The 23,113-nt window shown below is 36.6% G+C and overlaps 1 protein-coding gene across 5 annotated transcripts in view; it reads left to right on the forward strand.

Annotated features, from left to right (window-relative positions):
- Positions 1-23,113, forward strand: part of PUM2 (pumilio RNA-binding family member 2) — a 49,143-nt gene that overhangs the window by 14,783 nt on the left and 11,247 nt on the right. For 2 of the 5 annotated variants that reach the window (XM_010287211.1, XM_010287212.1), the window contains exons 8-13: positions 1,092-1,199; positions 2,368-2,507; positions 4,288-4,426; positions 11,082-11,225; positions 12,389-12,670; positions 17,487-17,723. In XM_010287211.1, coding sequence (XP_010285513.1) covers positions 1,092-1,199; positions 2,368-2,507; positions 4,288-4,426; positions 11,082-11,225; positions 12,389-12,670; positions 17,487-17,723 — 1,050 coding nt within the window. Of the gene's footprint in view, positions 1-1,073; positions 1,200-2,367; positions 2,508-4,287; positions 4,427-11,081; positions 11,226-12,388; positions 12,671-17,486; positions 17,724-23,113 lie in introns of all 5 variants that reach the window. The other 3 variants (XM_010287207.1, XM_010287209.1, XM_010287210.1) reach the window with 3 other exon arrangements.

Here is a 23,113-nt window from a genome sequence, read left to right on the forward strand (position 1 = left end):
TCATCTCCAAACAGATGTGTCCATGTTCTCCTGCGATATGATGACAGTTAAGTTTTCCCACCAGCTTGTTTAGCTGGATTGTAAGGTGTGTTCAGACAGGGATCAGCAGCCTTTAACTGGGATTTAAAAGTGGCAGCTCTTTAGTGTTATGTAGCTCATATAGTCTTAGAGCTGGGAGCATGGCAGATAGAGGTGTTTGTGTGTCCACAGGTCCTGTCTTCTGCCTGTGTTTTGAATTCTAAACTGCAGAGAAGCCCCCACTTTGTATGAAGTGCTGACTGAGCAGTTAGCTGTATCTTGCCCATTTGAAATACAACCTCTTACAATATGCATATTAATAGAAATTTAGCAAGAAGCCTCCTATTCGAAGGAGTAACATATCAAATTAGGAGGAACATAGTTTTTGCTGTGCTTGCTGGGCTAGTTGCTGCCTCAGTGTTGGAGAAAATATATGGACCTGACTGACAAGGGAAACTGGGTAGTGATGCTTTGTTTTAATGTCTGAGTTTCTTCAGTTGTCTCCTTCTATTGTAATCCTTCTATCAAATTTCGCTTCTTGAAAGTAAGATTAGCATCTCAAGCTGGCTCTTCAAAAGCCAGGTATCTGATTTAAACTATCTGGTTAGATTTTTTCCTGTTGTCAGTGAAAAGAGATTTGTATCTGTAGCAGGTGATTCATTCCATTTGGCTGATTGATGTAAGACACTATATGATTTGTGTGATAGAGATTTAGTGGCAAGACTAGTGTAACTTTTAGATAGTTAAAGTTGGGTGAGGTAAATTCCACCTTGAATAATCCCTTCTCTATAAGGGTGGGTAGATACATATGAGATAAACTTCCTTGGAGTCTGTAGATCCAGCAAATCAAAGCTGTTAGGTCTTGGGATTACTAAGAAAGGACTGGTGAGAAGACACAGAAGTGTTAATTTCTGTAATGGTGTACCTGCTCTTAGAAACTTCCAAGGTACAAACAGTGCTGAGTTTAACAGGTATGCTTTGTGATTTGATTGATTTGAATATGATGATGCTTGCTAAGTATGTTAGCTATAATTAAACTCTGTTTATTACTGTAGCAGGCGTATTCTCAGCAGGCTTGGCTCCAGCTGCTTTTGTGCCAAACCCATACATTATCAGTGCTGCTCCTCCAGGTACTGACCCATACACTGCAGCTGGATTAGCTGCAGCAGCTACCCTAGCAGGTAACTGAACACTTTCTAGTGTCTGTCTTGATAATTTTACTGAATGAAATTAGAAAAAAGCTGACATCCATCCTGTTTATTCCCTGACAATACATTTCTAGGAAGGAAGGACTTGTAGGAAAATGAATATTGTAATTTTGAAAATTTTCACTAAAATGTAAAGGGATTCAGCTTCTGTTATGTATGGATTCTGAATATTTCTTTCCACTGGACTTTTATATGCAACAGTTAGGTTTCTTCTGTTCTAAAAGCATTTATCCCTAATAAGGTTTCATCTGAGACCAGTAGTATGTATTATTTTCAAAAGGTGGGATTGCTAGGCTTTCCTTGTATGTTTTTACTTGGTGCGTTAATTTTCTAATTCCAGGTTTTCTCATTCCTAGTGGGCATGAGAATAAAGATGGTCTCCAGCATCCTAAAAGGCCCAGACAACAGATAAACCCCAAGCTCAGGAAAATCTCTTAAAAAGTTAATTGATACCGCTGTGAAACAACACTACTGAGTATTCAAGTCCCAACTAGTGCTCAGACCTGAGCATAATGTTTTGAAAAAAAACCCTGTATCTCCAGCTGGTGATTTCACAGTAAAGGCAGTAGAAAGAACTAAAATACGTGTATACATAATGCATTATGTGTACAATATGATGATAAGAGAGCTCATTCTTCTGTGGGTTCTTTATCAATAGACTGGAAGAGGTAAGTTTGACCACTCTGCAGGGTGTGACATAGTAGGCAGGGGAGGCAGAGGCAATAGTTGTGTTTACACGCAAAGGTAGCATACAGAAAGGAGGAATAATAGATGGTCAAAGTCTCAGTATATCATATCAGGAGGATGAATTTCGTTCATTCTCTGATGTTCTAAAATTATCTTTTTCCAACCATGGAAACTGATTTTGAGTGTTCTTTGGCGTACAAGCTTCAGTTGCTTTAAGTTGCGGTTTTTTTCTTTGTCACCTTAGTCTCACAGGGTATTTATTTTTTCATAGAGAAGGTATGGTTTGATGTGAATCCTTTAAATTAACCCATCTCCACCTATCATTTTGTCTAATTTAAATACTGATCTCTGTTTTGACATTTAGAAGATAGATCAATGAGGGATGCTACAAAAAATGTAAACAATTATTTTAACTAGCTGCGATAGATGGAATAATCATGTTTTCTGGTTTTAGGTCCTGCTGTGGTTCCACCTCAGTATTATGGTGTTCCATGGGGGGTGTATCCGGCCAATTTATTTCAGCAGCAAGCTGCAGCAGCAAATACCACAGCAAATCAGCAAGCGGCTTCACAGGCACAACAGGGACAGCAACCGGTATGTTCTTCATAAAAAGGAGATGTGCATTTAAAGCCTTACCTTAACACTTCATAAGGAGCAGCTTCTAGAAAATTTTACATAATTCAGGTGTTTTTTGTATCAAATAATAAATTAATATTAAAAATTATATATTTCCTTACATTACTGATTATAATTGTCTTTAAAAATATATTTACTGCATACTACATATTCAGTCCCATTTTTTTCAGAACAGAAAAATAGTTCCTTTAATCCAGGTTACTTTGCTGTTATGCTTCTATCTAGATAATGCTGCCTGTAAAGTTAAAAACTAATCTAGAAAGCTAACATAAGGGGATGAAAAGAGATGGTTTAGTATTTTAGGAGGATTTTTTTTGTTTTAAGCTTAGGAAAAAATTGATCTGCGTTTTTATTAATTAGCTGGAAAATGAAATGTTACACATTTTTATTCGTCTCTTTAAAAAGTACAGAAATAAAGGTGTTACCAGTAGTTTTGTTACTGGTGGGGAAGAAGGAGTGCCCTGCGTATTTTTCTGTGACAAAATAATTGTATTACAGCATCACTGTGTACCATATGTTTTGGTAAATCGAAAGTAAGCAATTGTTACAAGAACTTGTTGAAAGTTCCATTTCTTTAAGTAACTTTAAAGAAACTACTAATTTTCTACTGTGACTCTGGATGCGTTTTTAAAACCATTACATGATCTTCCAGTGTAAACAAATGGCCTTTTTCCACAAAGGAGAAAACCAAATCTTATAATCTTATGTTTGAATGAATGTAAATATTTTATGATTTGTTACTAGCATGGTTAATTTTATGGTTATATAATAAGACCATATTTTATATATACATATATGTGTGTGTATATATAACCATATATAACCATAATATATAATATGGTTAATTTTAATGCCATTCTTATAAACGTAATATGAGAAGTGACTTTGAGTTACTGTGACGTTCCAGAGCAGCTTCACTATTTTAATATTCAGGTGGGTCGTTCCTCTTATTGATCATTATTATCAGTGAACTGCATTGATAACAGAATGTATATAATCTCTCCACTAGTTTCTTGCTTTCTCTATAAAATTTATATCCAAATTATGCAAATCATGTATAAGATACTCTGTGGGGATATATTGTAAATTGTATTTCCTTCTTATTTTGGACCTGGAAAAGATTATTTTAACCAAGAGGAATAGAGTAGTTGCAAGAATTTAGATTGCTTTTCAATCATATTTCCAGAGATACGCTGTCAGGACATAATAAAATAAGCCTGTGTTGCATGGTGATGGAGTGTTAATGTGAATTCTTAAAACTTTGTGGGTGCATTTTTTACAGTACTGTTGGCAGTGTAGTGTTAATTATTTAGACAAGTTACTACAAGCTCTGAAGTATTCAGCCTTAGTCATTCAGTTGCCTGAAAATAATGTAAACAAATGCATTTATCAGGGAAGTACAGATGTTGAGTTAATAAATAATGCAGATTATAAAGGCATTGCCCTTGCAGATTTTCCTCCTTACTTTATACTCATTACCACTGATGGAACATACATGAGTTCTGCTGTCCAGAGCAAAGCACATATTTTATTGTCACATTTGTCAGCAAAATAGTTTATGCCGTTTATTTATTGTATGTATATATCTTTGAAACCAATAAGGTGGAGTGTTCCCAAAATGAAATTCAGAGCTAAGTGGCATCAAATATGCAATGCAACTGTTCTGGACCTTTTTCAGCACGTAATGGGCTTGCTTTCTTACGTTTTAAGGAAAGGGTGTTGTATTGGTGTTTTCCAGGTTCTGCGTGCTGGAGCAACTCAGCGCCCACTTACTCCCAGTCAGGGTCAGCAAGGGCAGCAGGCAGAGTCACTTGCAGCAGCTGCAGCAGCAAATCCTGCTTTGGCTTTTGGTCAGGGTCTTGCTACAGGCATGCCAGGTATGTATGTTAGCAGTGGATTAAGAGTCACTGAAAGCTTAAAATATTGGTGGTGTTAGATACCAGATTAACTATCAAAGTCCTGCTATGTTTATGATAAGCTGCTTAGAATTCAGTTTTACATCGTTGTTCAGTTGGATTAAAATACTGGCACAGGGTTCTTCGAGCACAGGAAATTCCTCTATCATTTTTGATTTGGAGCTTATTCTCTGTATTTATTGTTATAAATGTATGCACAAAGGAGTATCCTAGTTTTTTGCAGGATAACTTCATATATAATGAAGCAACTACCTGCTGTCTTAAAAAGTCATAAGTTGTCTAAATGGTTACTCTGATGCAACAGGGAAGCGTTCATTTGTCTTTCTGAAGTAATGTTTTACTTGTGGCATATAATAATAAAATCTAAAAGTCAGAATGCAAAATTAGGATATTTAAAAGCAAATTACTGCTTAACTGTATCTGAAGATCTCAACATGCTTGAAGTGGAAGCACTCCAAAGCTTGGAGCCTCAGGTCCCTTTAGTGTGCATGGCTTCTGACTTACCTGGGAAAGGGTTATTCTGAGTCTCAGTACTTGTGTTGTAAACACACAATGTGTTAACTTGGACGTTCAGCATCTTTTTTAAGTGTTTAGTGCAGTTACCTGAGCAAGAACAATTTAAGTGTACTTGGCCATTCTTCAGTATGAAAGTTAAGACTTTACATAGTTAAGTTAGATAACGTTGATGGTAGCTGCAAATGCATTTGACTTGTACAGGTTCTCTCCTCTGTCAGCACTACTTTGAAATGCCTTGCAACCTGTGGAAGTCAGAGTTAGTTTGTTGCTGGATGCTCCGGGACTGCATTGTGTGTTTGGCCTCACACAATCAGATTTTATACCTCCTGCTGCAGAACAGACTGGCTCTTGTGTTTTTTCTTGTCTGTTTTGTTTTATAACTGCCATTTTTATTTCTTCTCCTGGAATAGTATCTTCAGCTTTTAGCATCTTTCACTTAAAATGAGGAATCAGCAAAGTGTTCTGCAACGGCACCTGTTAAGTTCTCTCTGCACCTCAACAAAGCAGTGGAGAAGGCAAACAGTGAGGCATATCAGCGATGCTGTAAGCATCTTTGCAAAAGCTTGAGAGGCTTAGCTGTACCTTTTTTTGTATGTTTTGGGATGTGAGTGTTTATAGTTACTAGTTCTTGCATTGGACATGGAGCTCTAAGACAGTGGGGTGATCCATGCCTTTTAAAAAGCCTGTGACGTTTACCTTGAGTCAGATCAATCATCATTTGAGTGGTCGAATACATAAACTTAGTAATGTAAGAACCTGTCCTGTGAAGATTGAAGACTTTTTTCCTCCTCCACAAGCCCCCAGAGGTTTTCTGTGAGGGCAGGAACCTTTTCATTCTTTTTCCATTGTACGTTGCTTCTTTGTCCCATCTGCTGTATGCCTGGATAGCCAGAGAAAAACTTCATTCATATGATAGTATTTCAGACTGTTCTGTAATAGGAATTGTGTGCAGCTGGCTTTCAACCTCACTGATCACACTCTTACAGGGAGTGAGGCTCAAAATATAAACAAAAAGGACATTTATTTTTTCTCAATCATCATAAGCTGGTTTCGTAGTGAGTCATAGGGAGTGCTGGTGATTCCTCTTTTCAGGTGAAGGAGAAAGATATAGGATGATGAGATGAATACAAGCCATTTTAGTTGTGAATCATGATATGGTTTTAGATGTCTGTACTTGAGCTAGATACTTAAGGCTCCATTTATAGCTAGTGAAGAGAAATAGGAGCTTTTAGTCTTGATTCATCTGACTATTTTACTTAACTGATTCAGGATAAAATGGGTTTTGCTCCAGAGGTGCCTTTTTCTATTCACTTACTATAAAATTGAGTTACAATCACTAAATGCCATCTAGATACCAAAATGTGATTACGTGAATCCCAGTAACCTGAATTACAGGGAATTATATTGACTGAATTACAGTCCCAGTAACCACTGAACAACATGTATAATGTAATAAACAAGTAGAAAATGTGTGGGTTTCTTGTTTCAATGGGCTTAAATGTTTTACGAGAAAATGTAGGTCTAACTTGAGTTTCAAGCTTTTGAATATTCTTTACAGAGGAAATATTTGTAGTTTGGCTTCACTGCAAGCTAATAAATGAGAGTATATTATTCAACTCGTCCACACTGCTGTCTTTAAATTGTTTCAGCTGCTTTTTCCTTGCTACAGCCTTCATGCTGGATGAAATTTATGAGCTATCCCAACTATGGGGTGGTTCTATTTTTCAGATTTCATATTTCAAGTATTTCGGTATTAATTATTTAAGGAGGTCTATTCATGTAGCACTTACGGCACATACCTCATCCTAAGTGCAAAGATAAAGTGTATGAAATCTAGGTTACTTTTTCCATCAGGTTTTTAAGTCTCTTTTTCAAAAAAAAATCTGGTTCTTTTTTAAAACCATCAAAAGTGAAAAACATTTTGCGTTGGACTTGTGCAATTGCATTTTAAATTCTTCCAGTCCTAATTTAGCAAGTCTTTCAGTAACAAGGATTCCTAAAAGCTAGACAGTTTCTGACTGCATAAGTGTGCAAGACAAAGTCAGAGGATACTCCCAATTTCATCATGGTATGATCAGTATACATTCTTTTCTTTTCTACAAATAAAATCAGTCCTCATCACAGACAAAGGCTAGACTCCCTTAGTCATCCAAATGCAGGAATCTGCATGTGACCTCAGTTGTCGAAGGAGCCATTGTGCTCGGTGGAGATCTCCCTAGTGCAGTTGCTGTACAGAGGCTGCAGAGCTGCTCAGCCTGCCCGAAAATAGATGTCTGGCAGCGGGTCAGCTGAATCCCTCCAGAGGCTTCACTGACTGCACTGACTAGGTCAGATGCAACTTAGTGCTACTGAATTCACGCAAGTGAAGCTGTTAGCGCTGACTGTAATGTATCTAGCATGCAGGTGGGCACATAAATTGAGTTGGCTGAAAAACATGTATAAAACATTAAAATCACCAATTCCTGTCTGTTGGCATTGCATTTTTTATTACCTAGAGGAATTTGAAGTGTGACATTGCAGTGGACTGTTCTTTCTGTGCCTCCAGGTAGTATGAAATTTAAGTCAAATTCAATTGTGGCAGACATACAGGGAGTTACAGCATTGGCAAAGTTACAATGATTATAGAAAGTATAAATAATTTACTGGTAGGATAGTAAGTTCTGAATTTGATTTTTGAGAGGACAAATGCAGAGATAAGGCTGTGCATATCTTCGTCAGGACAAAGAAAAGGCTATAGTGGTTCAGGTTTTGGTGAGCTTGGGAGACTGAAAACTGTAGCATTTAAGGAAAGATGAAAGATTAAGAGCTGAATAAATTTTCAAATTTGTATGCAGATGAAAATAATTGGATCGCGGGAATATCGAGAAGGGAGAAGCTGTAAATTTTATACACAGGGAGAGAGGACTTTACAGTGACTTGCAGGTTATGCTCCTGAGTGGAGAGGGAGGTGTCAGGATGGTAGTCTTAAAAGGGGCAGATGAGTTGGCAGTAAGAAGTGTCACATCTGTTAAATTGAGTAGAGAGAAGTGTCAAACTCTGACATACATTTGGGTGTCATCAGCAAGGGAATTTGCATACAGGGAAGGGAGTAGGAGATCTGGGCAGAGCTTTGTGGTATTACATACAAAAATTTGAGAAGAGTGTGAAGTATCCAGTGAAAGACACTGAAGAAATTACTGGATGGATAAGAGCAACACTAAGAATGGGCTGCACAAGCCAAGAGAACAGATTTCCTCTCATTCTTTAAGAACACTTAAGGTTTGTGTGAAAAGAATCCAGAAAGTTTTCAGAGTCTCCATTTTGGAGACATTTAGAAACCATTTCAGCAAAGCACAGTACTAGTAAACCAGATTGTTTACTTTCATATTCCCTGCTGATCTGGAGACAGGAAGTGTAGATAGAGCAGTTGAATTCTAGAATAAAAGGTGTGATTAGGAACTGATTAGGAAGCAAAGAGTATGTGTTAGTTTTTTGGTTTGCAGTAGATGACCACGGTGAAGCTTGAATGTGAAAGCACTGAAATGAGCTTTGATAGTTGTTAATGTGGAGGGGAAATTGCACGGGCACATGGAGATGATGATGTGATGGAGAGGCAATAAAGGCCGAAACAGGGAATTAGAGAGCAGAAGATCTGATCACCATCTTAAGATGAGAGAAGGCTGGGAAGCAGTTTTTATTCTTTCTGGGAAATAGTTTTTATTCTTTGTGCTCACCTTTCTGGAGCGGGGTGCAAAGTTAGTAGAATACTGTGAAAGAAGGGAAAGCAGAAGACTTAAGTTTTGCTATGAGAGCTGTTCTTCAGTTATTTAATATGATTTGAGATGGTCTCTCTGAAATCGTATTCTTGATGTCAAAGCAAATAATTTTATACCTTTGAGGCTGCAGGTGCATTTATCAAGGTCTCAACAATTTCTCAAATGGCCCTACATTGCTTTGTTTTAGTAGATTTGAGTAGAAAGCTGAGAGGCCTCCTGTTCTAGGTCAGAATGTGTTCATTTCAGAGATTAGGAACATAAAAGCACCCATCAATTCTCATGCATATCTTGAACCTTCTGTGATGGACAGTATCTTGATGCTAATGCCCTAGCTTATTATTACTAATTTTAAGTGACCTGTTTGTGGGTGGCATCACAGATACGATAGTGGCAACGAATTATCAAGAGAAATTGGGCATTTTGTAATGCAAAGAGAAGTGCAAGTTGCTTCCATTTTTTTAATTCATCAGTAATACTAGCCAGTTATTTTAGAAAACCTAAAATTAATGTATTAAACTGCATTAGTATTAATCCCAGTAAATTTAATTTATGCAATACTGTGTAAGGTGCCTTTTGGTTTTGCTTTTCCCAAGTATTTTGCATTGGGCCTGTAGTCACAGAAAATGCTCTGTATTAAGTTTCACATGAACACAAGGGTGTAGATATATGATCAGTCCTTTTTTTATACACAGCTACAGCATTATCTGTGGGCTTGAACATTTGAAGAGGGTAGGCGGACAGAGTAAATAATGGTAACTATTAGCCAGTTCTGACTTCTGAAAAAGTGGGTTTATATGATACAGCAGTAACAAATAGGAGGACCAACATGGTATTATCAGTTGAATGTGCTGTGGGTAGAAGTAGAAATGGTGTAGGTACTAGTAATTCAACATTGCTAATGTATGCAGGTATGTATGTCGCATTATAAAGAGCTTTCCTACTGTGTCACTAGTCTTCTAATATTCTGTGCTGTGTTCTCTACAGAACTACAGTAAAACAGACAGCAGTCACTCTTACTTTTCCCTACCTTGGGAATGATTTTCTTATTGTGAGAGAATTTGGACCTGTGTCTCCAGCTTCCTTGCAGAGTACTGTAACAACCAGGCCAGTAGGCAGATGGTGTTTCCAGCTCTGTTTTTGGAGCAAGGCATCTAGGCAGAAGAGATTACACAGGTGTTTTAGAAATGGAGGAGGAGAAAATATGACTTGGAAGCCTAATGACTGAGGTACTTGCCTGGAATTAAGAGGCCCAGGTCTTTATGTTCAGGTCCATATGTATTTCAGAGAGAACCCTGCTAGATCTAGTTCCGAACATACATGGAAACTGACTTAAAATAGTATGCAAGATCTTGGTTCTTACACATAACAAAAATAGATGTGTGACTTTTGCAATCTTGACTTTTTTTCTTAATAGCATCAGTATATACTTGAACATGGGAGGAATATTGAAATTCTCTTGGGTTTTGTTTTATCGCTGTATAAGAATAGTCAACCTGAAAATTAGGCAGTGTTATCTTTTCATTGACAGTAACCTTTCTTAGACTATCCTAGCTCTTGCCTTCCTTTTTTTTGGGTTTCTTATTCAAATTCTTCTACTCATTATAAAATGTCAAAGCTTTAAAATCAGTTCTCTTGTTCTTGTCCTAAATAAAGCTGTTTTGTTTTGTTCTTTTTGTCTCTTCCACTTCATTCATATCTTGTATCCTGTTTACTTTCCTGTTGGTTGCTTTTCTCCTTTACTCCTGTTTCTCCCCCAGTTCCAACTCTTAACTGTCAACTGAATGAAATTATACCTGGATTACAGTCTCTCTTTCTGTGAAACTGACTGGTCCATGGTATTCCTGCACATAGAGCATATCTTTCCTAATGTGTTTTTGTAGATTGACTTCTAGGTGTACCTAGGTAATATATGGAAATGCTAAACTTGTATATAGTTCAGCCCTTTAACTGATAGATATCAGTACCTTTTCCGTGTACAAAGGAGTATAGGAGAAATGTGGAATATTTTAAACTGCTAAAAGAAGTTGATTTGATAATGATCGTTTTCACTGTGGTGTTAGAAACTTAGTTTGTTAACCTTGAAACTAAAATTGAACTTTAGACTACTAAATTTAGCTGGTTTAGTTTTAAAAAAATTATGTAGAGCATTCCTAAATAAGATTTTTGTCACACTGTTTTACGATTCACTGTTTTCTCGTTTGATGTCCAGTTGATGTTCTAAGGCAATATGGCACAAATGCTGTTTTCCACCTTGTAGTTTATTGTCAGAATATTTCAAGGAGAGAAGAAATGCTGGCTATATGAAACTATCTGTACTACTAATTCTTGTATTCTATGTTGTGTAGGCTATCAAGTACTAGCTCCCACAGCCTATTATGACCAGACTGGTGCCTTAGTAGTAGGCCCTGGAGCGAGAACTGGCCTTGGAGCACCAGTGAGATTGGTGGCCTCAACTCCTGTTATAATCAGTTCTGCAGCAGCACAAGCAGGTAAGTATTTGATCCTGCATGGAGGTTTCTTCCACTTTTGTACAGAATCTTACCAGTAATGTTGGTTGATTAAGTACCTGATATTGTTGATGTGCTTTGTCTGCATCTGTGAAGTTTTCTAGTTGTGAAGGATGTACCATACATGCTCTCTTGTTCTGTCACCTCCCTTTTTCTGAGAGACACTGCTGTTTCTCAGAGATGTAGTTTTCCTTTTTTAATTCAGATTTACAGTCCTCTCCCCATACATGTACAGGCATGTTTCTGCAAATATTGTTGCTTGTCAGATACGAACATTTTCGCGTTTCCCCATGCATATAACATGCACTTCTCATCGACCCCTAAATGGTGTCGTCTAGGAAGCATCATTTCATTGCTTCAGCCTGGCGGAAGATGGAGTGTTCTGGGGCCTTGCTATGCTTTTCTCCTGGAAGTATTTTCTCCTGAAAAGTGTGGCAAGGAAGAAAAGCTATAGAATGAACAGCAGAAGAGAATTAGTTGTATCAAAAGTCTCTAGTTTTCTTTTTCCCTTTTAACAACCCAAAACATCAGCACATTATCAACAGTTTCTCATCCCAAATCCAAAACACAGTCTCACACTAGCTTCTGTGAAGAAAACCAGCCCTATCCTGGCTGAAACCAGGACACAGTGATAAGGTCTGGTACTACCTTACTGAACCATTGTATTTATTGCATTTGTTAAGTTAAAATCCAACACGCTAACACCACATTAATTAAATTAATCTGTTGAGAAAATTTGATTTTAAGGTAATCTATAAGCTGCTTTCTCTATACAGAACTCGCTTCTGACATCAGTAGCTGAAGATGGCTTTGAATGACTCTTGGCTGTAACTTTGCTATTGCAACTTTGGATATAAAAGTACAGTTCAGTAAACAGTAATGTCTTAACACGTTTACACTGAAAATTCCCTCAGTTACATTAACAATTCTACAGCCTTGACTAGCCTACAATATATGCTGTCTTAATTTTTTTTTCCTCGGGTAATTAAGACTGTGTAATACTATAGAGTCTCTTTTAGTCCTTTATATGTGAATTTCTGCTTGTTTAAGAGGGCTTCAAGACAATACGATTTAGATCTGAGTAGTCCTTTTTCAGTCAGAAATGTTTGAGAGAGTAATTATGATTGAAAACATGTGTTTTACAGCTGCAGCTGCTTCAGCTGGAGGAACAGCAAACAATCTCGCGGGAGCCACGAATGGTCTATTTCGGCCACTTGGTGCCCAGCCACAGCAACAGCAACAGCAAACAAATAGTAGCCTACAATCCAATTCATTTTATGGCAGTAACTCTTTGACCAATAACTCCCAGAGCAGTTCCCTTTTTTCACATGGTCCTGGCCAACCAGGAAGCACATCTCTTGGCTTTGGAAGTAGCAGCTCTTTAGGAGCAGCTATCGGCTCTGCACTTGGTGGATTTGGCTCATCAGGTAGGTTATTAATATAGTGAGGAAATTATGTGATATTTCTGTGTTAAGCAAAAAAAAATGTATCTGTATCCAGACATGTTATATACACATACATTTCTAAAAAGAATGCAAAAATAGGTTATTCAAGTTTAAAACAAATTATAGGGGGGAAAAAGGGTTTTTTAAATTCACTTGGGCTCTGTATACAAGATGCATTTTTGAAGAGTATCCTGTAGTCATAGATATCTCTAAAATATTTTTCCATATTGAGCACTGTACTCTGCCCCAGAAGTTTGTTACTGTTTTTAGTAAGCTTTTTTTTATTTTCAAGGAAGTCTTCATTCTGTGTTTAAAACAACTACTGATGACTCTTGAGGTATGCATTCTTTTGTTGTAATTTTCATGTCAGGAAAATTCCTAACTTTTAAAAAAATCAAATAGCGTATTACTTTCTAAATTTGATCTTATATTGAAGTGTTTGCTTCCATAACATCTTTATGGGATTTATAAAACGGAAAGATTTAATACCCAAGAATAGACCTTGTTAACTTCAGTTTGTTTAATCTCAGATAACAGTTAAGTATAAATAGTTCTATGCAAGTGTGGGGCCTTAAATTATTACAACAGATGTTCCTGAATATTATCATCCTGTTTGTATTTAAAAAAAAAATAGTATTGTTGCCATCACATTTCTGCTCTATAGCAGAAATTTCTTATTCTCAGTTTTTAAACATGCAAGGTAGGTTTTCCTGTATTTCAGATTCAGTATTAGTAAGGCAAGCGAAATACTTTTTCCTAAAGAATATTTCCTTTGGCTGTTAATCTCTAAGTTACAACACTGGATGATCATTATTATTAGTAGTAGTATTATAATACCAGTGGAGCATATTTATAATCTTACGTATCTTGCAGATGGGTAGAAATTGCAGAAAATTTATGTATTCTGATGGTATTATTTTCAAAGTTAAATGACCTAAGGGAAATAATTTTTTTTAAATTACATGTTGAAAGAAAGATAGCTTAATATATGGAAAAACAAAAGGAGAAACATGCCCTTCAGTGTTAAAACATACCTGTTATTTGGTAATTAAGTGGAGGTGAATAGTGACATCAAATACACAGCATACCAACACAGAGATTTTTCTTTTTTTTTTTCATAAAATAATCTGAAAAATTATTTACTTTAGCCAAATTAATGCTAGGAAATTCAGAATCCAGTTTTACACTGATCCTCTCTAATAACCGATTTTAAAGAGTTGGAGTAGGAGACTTTAAACATACTGTCTTTAATTAAAAAAAAAAAACCACAAACAACAAAAACTTAAAAGAAAATATAAAGGCTACTTAGTCATGTAGAGTTTCTTAATTTTCCATCATACTGCAGCAGGTAAATCTTACTTACAAAGTAATTGTGCTATCCAAGTGCTGTATTTTGGAATATAATTTGTCGTGAGCTACTTGGTAGGATTTCAGTGAATTCTTAGCAGCTGTGTTTTGCTCTAGGTACAGTTTCATTTCATTGATAGGTAGTGAGTGTAAGTATATCTGCATAATTAATACAGTGCACCCATTTTAGGTCTCTAGATAGAATAGTTTTAAGTCATGAACGTCTTTATCCAGCAAGGACAACTCCATAGAATACAAATATTAGTCATGTATCTACTTAAGAATCAGCATAGTTCTTTCTGGTACAGGAGATTAAGCCTTTTTCTTACAGCAAAGGTCAGTTCCAGAGCTTTGTCCAAAGCCTTCAGCATATGCTGAAATTTTGCAGCATTATCCTAGGTGATTTAATGAGCATGGTAGTTTCCACAGGGAAGAAGGAAGCCTGTGCTTTTGCAGTTTGAGAAGTGCTGATGAAAGGTGCTGTCTAAACCTGAAATATTTTTAGTAGTATCATTGGAATAAAAGTATATTGAAAGTGCCCAGCTGCCAAGTATAAATTGTAGTTGCTGTAGTAGCCACTTAAAAAAATGCTTCCTGATCATTTCTTTAAAGAGTTCCTGACCTGTATATATGTATATATGAATTGAATTACACAAATGAATACTTATACGAATGGTGTTAATGCATGTTTAGGCAAATTAAAAACAAGTTTATTTTTTTATTTGTCAAAGTTGCAGCTTCTTTATAACTCCCCTCAGTGTGTTGTAAAGATTGAAGTTTAGTTAAAATATAACTGTGAAGACTGACAGTTGGCAACACAGATCTTGCCCTTATGTTTTTAGTTGTTGCGGGGGGGGGGGGGGAATAGCTCTGCAAAATACGCAAAGATGAGCATGTTCTAGCTGTATGGCTGAACAATAAAGTGAAAAACAGGAAGAGGCGAGCATGCCATATATATGGCTGTATGTACTTTAGAGTCTCTGCTCTTTCATTATGAAGTTATTCATACTCCATTTTAAAGGTTTAGGTACATGATAAGTTACTGCAGCTTAACAAGTAACTAAGAATTAGATCAACGAGGGCAGCTTTGCAGCTGCCGGCTTCTGGCTTGTAACAAGTGTAATTGCATTAGCTTAGACAGTGGTGAAGAGGGGGAAGCTAATTCAAATTACCGTCTGGTTTTTGTGAGCTTTGCTTGTGTGTGTGAAAATGCAGCTCAGCTGGTTCACAGTAACTCGTTAGGCTGCAGTAATTTATCTGAGTAAGAAACCCTGAAAGACAGCTGAAGTTTGCTTAGCTTTTTTCATAGTTGGAACAATAACAATCCGTTGTGTAGCTTTGTATTAACATTCACATGGTTCACTAGCTGAGCCAGAACCTGTAGAGCTAGTCTCAAATCTTGAGATTTCTTTCAACTGTTGCCTTAATTTTCTCTTCTCATTTCTTATTCTCAATCTCCTTGCCTAGTTAGTCCAGTATCTTTTCTTTCTGGCTTCTTCTCTAGTTATGTCTTCCTTCCCAGTTTCCAGGCAACATTTACCTCCTGTTTCCCCTCACTCTCCCAAATATGGTTCTGTTTCTGCCTGTACTGTGTGATGTTCCTATCATCAGCTTACTATTCCAGTCTTTTTGCCCCACAGTCACATATACCTTCTACAGCCTACCTCTCCTCCAGATCTGCTTTCTTTCCATCCTCAGTCCCACTGGTTTTGAAAGTGCTTGCCGGTTTTCTTGCAGTCTCCTTTGTCTGACCTTTTTCTCTTCTTCATTGTGGTTTCTTCCCTCTCTCTCCCTCCACTCCCCCACCCCCTTTCTTTTTCCCTATTTCTTATGTTTGGCTTTTGTCTCCTCTGCATTTGAAATAGAAAACTTCCCCACTGCCTGATGGGCCTTGCGAACACAAAATGGGATCTTGGACAGCCGTTTCAGAGTCCATTTTTGGCATGGCACAGAGAAGCCTAGAAGTTCAATTGCAGGGAAAACCTTTATCAGCCATCTCAGATGTGCCGTATATGGACAGGAGTTTAAGTTTTCAGCTATGAGTCTGTAACAGATCTGTGCTGAACTTGTATGAACTGTGCTTTTGCTAAGATTTTTAGCTCAATCAAAGAGAGCATGAAAATAAAGGTTTCCTGTTGCTAGCACATTGGTCTGACTACATGAAAGCATTGAATTCTCAAATAATAGGTACCTGGATTAATTTGCTAAGGATAAAGCATCTTTCCTTGCCTGATTTTCTGAAATGGCAGTGTTTGAGTAGAACGTTGAAAAATTTTGTCCAAGCAGGTACCTGCCATGAAAAATATTAACCAAGTTACTAATCTTAGGAGAAAAAAAAAAACCCCTATTGTCTTAAAATGAGAAGTATCAGGTGACCTTTTATATTGGGCCATGCTGCCAGCTTTAGTAGGAAGGTACCTGACAAGGGTAAAGATTATGGAAGTATAAATTCTGGCCTTTTCTGTTTTAATTTGAAGTTGAAATCAATTTTCCAAATTCAGCTTAAGAACCATCTTTGTTATCAAAATATCCATAATTTGGGGTTTGTTCATAAGTATAATAATGTTCCAGTGTTTAAAATAGGCACTCTAGTTTAATATTTCACTAGTATGCAACAGATACTAGAATTTAACACTTCTAAAAACTTTTTTATTGTTCTCCTAATTTATTCTAGACTGTTCATCGCCATGCAGAATGATGCTGTGCAGGATAATGAGTCCTTCACTAATAGACTGTTATCCAAAGCTTCTAGTCTAATTTGATTTTCAGAAATACTGGTAGCAGTAAAATTACATTTTTAATTTTCCGATCTCTGTTCTGCTCCTCTTCTTCTTTGCCTAATCCTTCTTTATATCTTTTCAAAACACTTCTTTGAGAACCATAATTCGCATAGGGAGTTTTAAGTAGTCATTTTTTTTCCTACAGGTGAGGGGCTCACAAACAAGAGGAAGTTCAGAAACAGCTGAACAGCAACGCAGATTATTTTCTGAACCCTTAACAACAGTCAATTAATTGTCTCTAGCCTTTTTCCTGAAATTGAGTGTCACTGTCTGACTAATAATTTATGGTGAAAAAAAATATGTCAAAGAGTTTAGTGGAAATAATTTGAAAATCATTTATTCTGTAAAGTGGCAGTGTAATGTAATCTCATAAATTCCATATTTGTCCCAAAGCCTGAAGCCAGGCGGTTAAAACAGAGTACTGCAATATTACTGTCAGAAGTCTAGAATGAAATGTTGAAAGACATGGGCATTGCTGAAATTACTTACCAGTGGTATGTTTATACCCGATTAGATTTTCTTAAAAGCATGTGTGGTTATCACAGTAATTGTCTTTGTCATAACGATTGCTGTAATTATTGTGATCACATCTGTTATTGCCCAGCTGTAGTTGGGGCTAGGTTTTATTCAGTTGACACTGTGTAATTAGGGTCTTTTTATTTCTTCTTCAGTTGGCAGTTCTGCAAGTAGTAGTGCCACAAGGAGAGATTCTCTATCTACTAGCTCTGACTTGTACAAAAGATCTAGTAGCAGCCTAGCACCCATAGGGCAGCCATTTTACAATAGTCTGGGATTTTCCTCCTCTCCAAGTCCAATAGGCATGCCTCTGCCAAGCCAAACGCCAGGACATTCACTTACGCCACCGCCATCACTTTCATCACATGGATCCTCATCCAGTTTGCATTTAGGTAAAAAAAAAAAAAAAAAAAAAACCAAAAACACCAAAAAAACACTTTGTTTGTATGTGTGTATGTATTTCTATGTGTAAAATATATGTTGCATAAAAGATGTCACATTACCTTTGCTGTTAAACAGTTTTGTAGTGAAGAGGGGCCATTCCTGAAAAGTGGAGGGCACTCAGCTTTTTGCAGTATCAGGCCAACAACTGATTTTTCCTCCCTTGCAGAAGCCCGATAGAGAGCCCAGTAAGACTTATTGGTCCTTTTTGTATTATGTTTCTATAGTATGACAAGCAAAGGTGCATTATTTTTGTTTCTACTTCAGTGTATTGCCATTTTAAGATGATACTGTGTGTAACAGTGAAATGACTTTCACTACTGCCCCTTACCATGATAAAGTAGAAAAGTGAGCAAAGCTATCAATGTAAAATGTATTGAAAGGTGATTTTTTTGAATCAGTGAGCCTACTACCTTATGGCCCGGATGCTTTGCCAGTAAGACAATAGTTTATCACCAGGCTGGTGGAAAAAAAGAAAATGCATTTGTGAAAGAGGTAGCAAAGGCTTTGTCAGTAGTGGCTCTCTGTTATCAGATGTATTTTTTTAAGGAATGATGATGGTAATCTTTTTGAAATTTTGAGCTAGTTACATGACATGGGAGCTCAACTGTTCTTTAAAAAAAGTAAAAATCTAAAAGCCCACCACAGCCTACAGTGTATTTAGAAGACAATACCTCTAACCTGAGGTTACTTGATAAACTTTGCCTTTTTTTGCTGTAAGTGTTTGTGGTCATCTAATTTGGATGCTAAAAATCATACAATGAAACTGGATGTCATTTCACGATTGAGTTGCCTTTTGTGCCAGTAACTATTTAATGCACAGTTGTGTGCATGTAATAGGCAACCTAATTCCCTGTACTTCTGTTAGTGCAACTAAAACAGGAAAAAATGTACAAGTGCCTACTAAAATATACTTCCAAGTGAGAAATGTGCGAGTGATTTGTGTAACAAGGTTAAAAGTAATTTAAATATATTACATTTACAGTTCAGTATCCCTTTCATGGTTAAGTGCTGAATACCCGAAGTAAAACTGGGCAAGGGGATGTTTCAGCACGTTTTGTTTTTTTTTTACTTACCTTTTTTCCTTTTTCAGGTCTACAAAGTGCACCTTTGGGCTGAGACCAAGCATGGAAAGTTTCAGCCCAAATGGAGGCTTTTGAGAAAGTTCTGAACATCTGACAATGGGGTTATCATGGAAATCTTTTTCTTTCTTTCTTTTCAAAGTACTTTCACGATAGTTTTCATATTACTGAAAACTATACTTAAACCAAATTCTGGAAGGCATTATCTAAAATTCAGAACGCTTAGTTTTGTGTTGTTTCACATTTGATAAATGTTAAATAAAAGACTTTTTTCAGTTCTGAGAAAATAGCTGCACTCAGTATGGAGGATTATGTCTGTCAGCAGAAATTGTTAAATGCTGATTTTAATCCATTTCGGACTGTTTGGCAGTGTGAACTACGCATAACTGTTAAAATCATGTACTAGATCAGTGTGTAAAGGCCAGAATGTACAGTTGTACTCTGAAAATTGACACAGCCTTGTTGGCTTCCATGTGTACTGCCTCTTCATCTTCCAAATGAAGTGGACCTTGATTACGGGTAAACTTTTTGCTACCTTACCGAATCAATCGGGAATTTGGAAATTGAGGTCTTCTGGATTTTTTCTTTCACAAAAATGCAGTAATTTTTTTTAGCACTTCCTGCGCTCTGCCCTGTGTCCCATCTTTGCGCAGTTACATCCAAGGTGCACCATCGCAAAAAGTTGAAGACTATTTCTGCAGTTAATTGTCTGTCCTGTTAAATTTATTCTGGTGTGTTCATCAACCATTCTTGGAAGCATTTGTTTTGTTCTTACATATAAAAAATAAAAATAAGGCGGCAAAGCTTTCTCACCAAATGAGAAGTTATACCTGAAATCAAACAGGGAGTATATTTTAAGAAGGGTATGATTATCACGTAGTCACTTTTCAGAGTAGAACAACATTGTAAGTTCATGTGTGCATGCAGTTTCCGCTGGTGTTCTGATAATGCCTGTCAAATGCAGCTCTCCCTCCACCTTCAAAACTTGTCCTGCCTGCTTATATCAACAGGTTCAGCTAAGTTTTAACTCCTGTTTTAAAATGGGCATTAAACTCGGTTGCTCCTGTTTCAGCCACCAGAATACTTGAGCACAATACTGGGAAAGGGTGCATGGTTTTATAACCCCTTTGTCAGACGCTGCTGCAATTTGTAGCTTAAAAGACCAATTTCCCTTTTACAAAAAAATCATGATATTTTACTATTTTTTATCTCTTCTCACTAACTCTTATCCAACATCCTAAAATAGGAATGTGGTAATAACTTTGTTTTAGTGTCAGTTTTGCTGTATTTGAAGGAATTTGTCAGTTGTCTGTAACTGCTGCTTTACTGTAATCAGTTGGAGCAGTAAGGTCATGAATTTGAACTACCCTTTCACTCCCAGGGACAAAAAACTGCAAGAGGAATTATTTTTCCTATGTTATTAAAAAATCCTTTTAGATTGGTAGTGCTTACTCTGTTTGATGGTACGTTGCAGCATCGTAAGGTTGGGTGTAGACTAGGATTTTTTTGGAGGTAATTGTTGTCTGTCCATTGCAAGCCAAGCTTGTTAGTAGTTTAGATTGATGTTGTTTCATCTTCAGAAGTGGTCGTTCTGGGTAGGAGTAAAGGTCCCTTGGCAAGATAGTATGGGGAACTTTGCGTTGTTTTGGCTATGTACCTACTTTGTAGGGCTTTGGTAAACCAGGCATAATAAGCACTTGCATTGATTCACAAAATATACATACGTGTATATATGCATAATGTGTACATATATATGTGTAATTCTATTTCCCATATGAAGATGAAATTTTTATCTGAGTATGAGATGAAACTACATTTTTACAGATGAACAAATACTTTGTAGAAATCAAGTTTAAAGTGTTATATATACTCATACATATTTTACTAGAAAATAATATTACCGACATTTAAACAGCAGTTACTGTGCAGTGAATGTTTTATGTCTTGGTTAGAAATGATTGTAGAAATACAGAAATGATTGAAGAAAGACTTTGGTAATAAGTACTAACAGACTAATGCTGTCAAAATAAATGTGCCTAAATCTAGTTTGTAATATTTTTTTCATTTTCTCCTTTACATTAAATATGCTATTCATGTTAAGGAGTTAGTAATTTAACATGCTTTGTGTTCTTGAAGCTTAGTAAGGCTCTGTTTTACATGGTCTTTATCCCCTTTATACCTCTGTGCCTCTTCCCTATCGACTAGCCGCAGGGATTTAGGTTCAATTAAACTGTAAACCAACTTAATATTATTCATTGCATCAGAGATCTTTTGTTTTATGAGATCAGATGTGATAGCTAAGTGATTATCTATAGGATGAACTGCACACTTTATTCCCCAGTGGCTTGTAATTGTGTGGCTATACTGCTGCCTGAAAAAAGTCTTTTAAAATTTCAGTGTTTGCTGAGGTGTTTAGACTAGGTGCTTTTTTCAGTAGGGTATGTTCCCCAAATAATTTGTAAAACCTAGGCTGTTACCTTTCTAGTTTAGAATCAGAATCTGTAAAACAAGTGTCCTGAGTTCTAGGAGAACATGGGGATGCAGTAGGCTAATCAGGAGGATTTGGGTAACTAGAATTCAGATTTCAGTTTTCCATTTCTAAGCTATTCATGCTCAGAGTTTTCAAGAAGGGGACAGGTATCCTTAATGTCCACACTAATGCTTTGGTGGTCTTGGACTGAGAAAGTAATGAGGACAATATTTAAGAAATAGTCCATTGTATAGAAGAGTATATCTGCATATAATAAGTACCTATGACAATATGCTTTTATTGGGGGGGGGTTACTATTTTTCAGATCTGCACAGTTGCCACTGAGCTATAACACTGCTGCTGTAATAAAAGACTACACCAGAAGAAAAGCTAATTACCTATTAAATTACTGTTTTTTAGAATAGATCCAGGGTTTTTACAAGGTGAAGCTTTTTGTGTGCTTTTAAGTATGACAGGTTCTTCTAGGCACAATGGATACAATTTCAGCCTTCCTGTATTACGGTCCTGCTTAATGTGATCATCTTACGTGGTTTCTCAGGCTAGACAGGAGTCTCCCAGTTGCAGCATAGTCATCTTAGAAGTCTTAAAAGGGATGGTTCCCAAATTAGACTGAAGAAAGGCTTGATAGTCCTGAGTGTGAAATGTATTGTATACATGCAGTTCTACTACACATATATAGCATATTTGTTAAAAGCTAACAAGTTTCTTAATTTCTGTTTTAATTGCTGGATAAATTGTCACATTTAATTTATACTTACATGAAGGCTCAGGTAAAAAAAAAAAAAAGCTAAACAGTTTCCCATTCACACGTGCAATTCCATGACTGTATGCTAATTAGAGCCATGCATTTTGTGAGCATCTAATCAAAACTACCCAATTAGTTTCTGGCACAGAATTGAGCATGTGATCAGTGGAGCAATAGAGAGGCTACAACAGGAAAGTAGCCTAGAAGACTTCCTTTTAAACGGGCTTTGCTGCCCTCTCGTGGCATGTAGTGTTCTTTATACAGCATTTATAGGGAAGCTAGGATTTCATTCATATGCTTAAATAATCTAGATGAGAAATATCATGATTTCTGGTGCATAACTTTTTGTCCTTTAGAAGACTGTTCCTAGAAGATAAATGACTGTAGAGCATCACTCTGCATCCTGCTTCACCTGCAGAACGTTGGGTTTCTTTTTTCTTTTTATCTGTTAGTATCATGTCACTGTCGGCTGTTTTCTGGAAATAGTGATTGTCAATGGAAACTAAAAATGATAGTTTTAAAAAAATTATTTTTATAGCTGTAAAGAATTAAGAGGCTTTAATTTATAAGAAAACCTAGTGGGTTTTAAAAGGTGTTGTGGGGCATAAAGTATTTACTGATTCTTGCCACTGAATTTTGAAAACTAATTATAAAATAAATACTAATTGTTTCTATTTTAGGGCATAATCCTATACAGTGCAATAAACGTGATGCTTGATATGTCTTACAGAGCACTAATATCTTAGATTCTGGTATTGCAAATTGACCTTTCAAAAAAGATACTTTACATTAGTACATTACCAGCCCACTGTAACACTGTTGTTGCCTGGCCTTATAAATACTTGGAACCAAAGGAAGGCTTGGCTGGGGCACTGTCAGCTGACTTCTTACTTTTTTAATTAATTTTATAATAGAGCACCATTCAAACAGCACATACTGCAATTTGTTTTAAATTCAAATGTAGATATTTCTTCTGTTGACTTTGAAAGGGCTTTCACACAGTAAGTGTCACTTTCTAGATAA

Source organism: Phaethon lepturus, unplaced genomic scaffold (assembly GCF_000687285.1).
Source record: "Phaethon lepturus isolate BGI_N335 unplaced genomic scaffold, ASM68728v1 scaffold5105, whole genome shotgun sequence".
In the NCBI taxonomy this organism is placed as follows: domain Eukaryota; kingdom Metazoa; phylum Chordata; class Aves; order Phaethontiformes; family Phaethontidae; genus Phaethon; species Phaethon lepturus.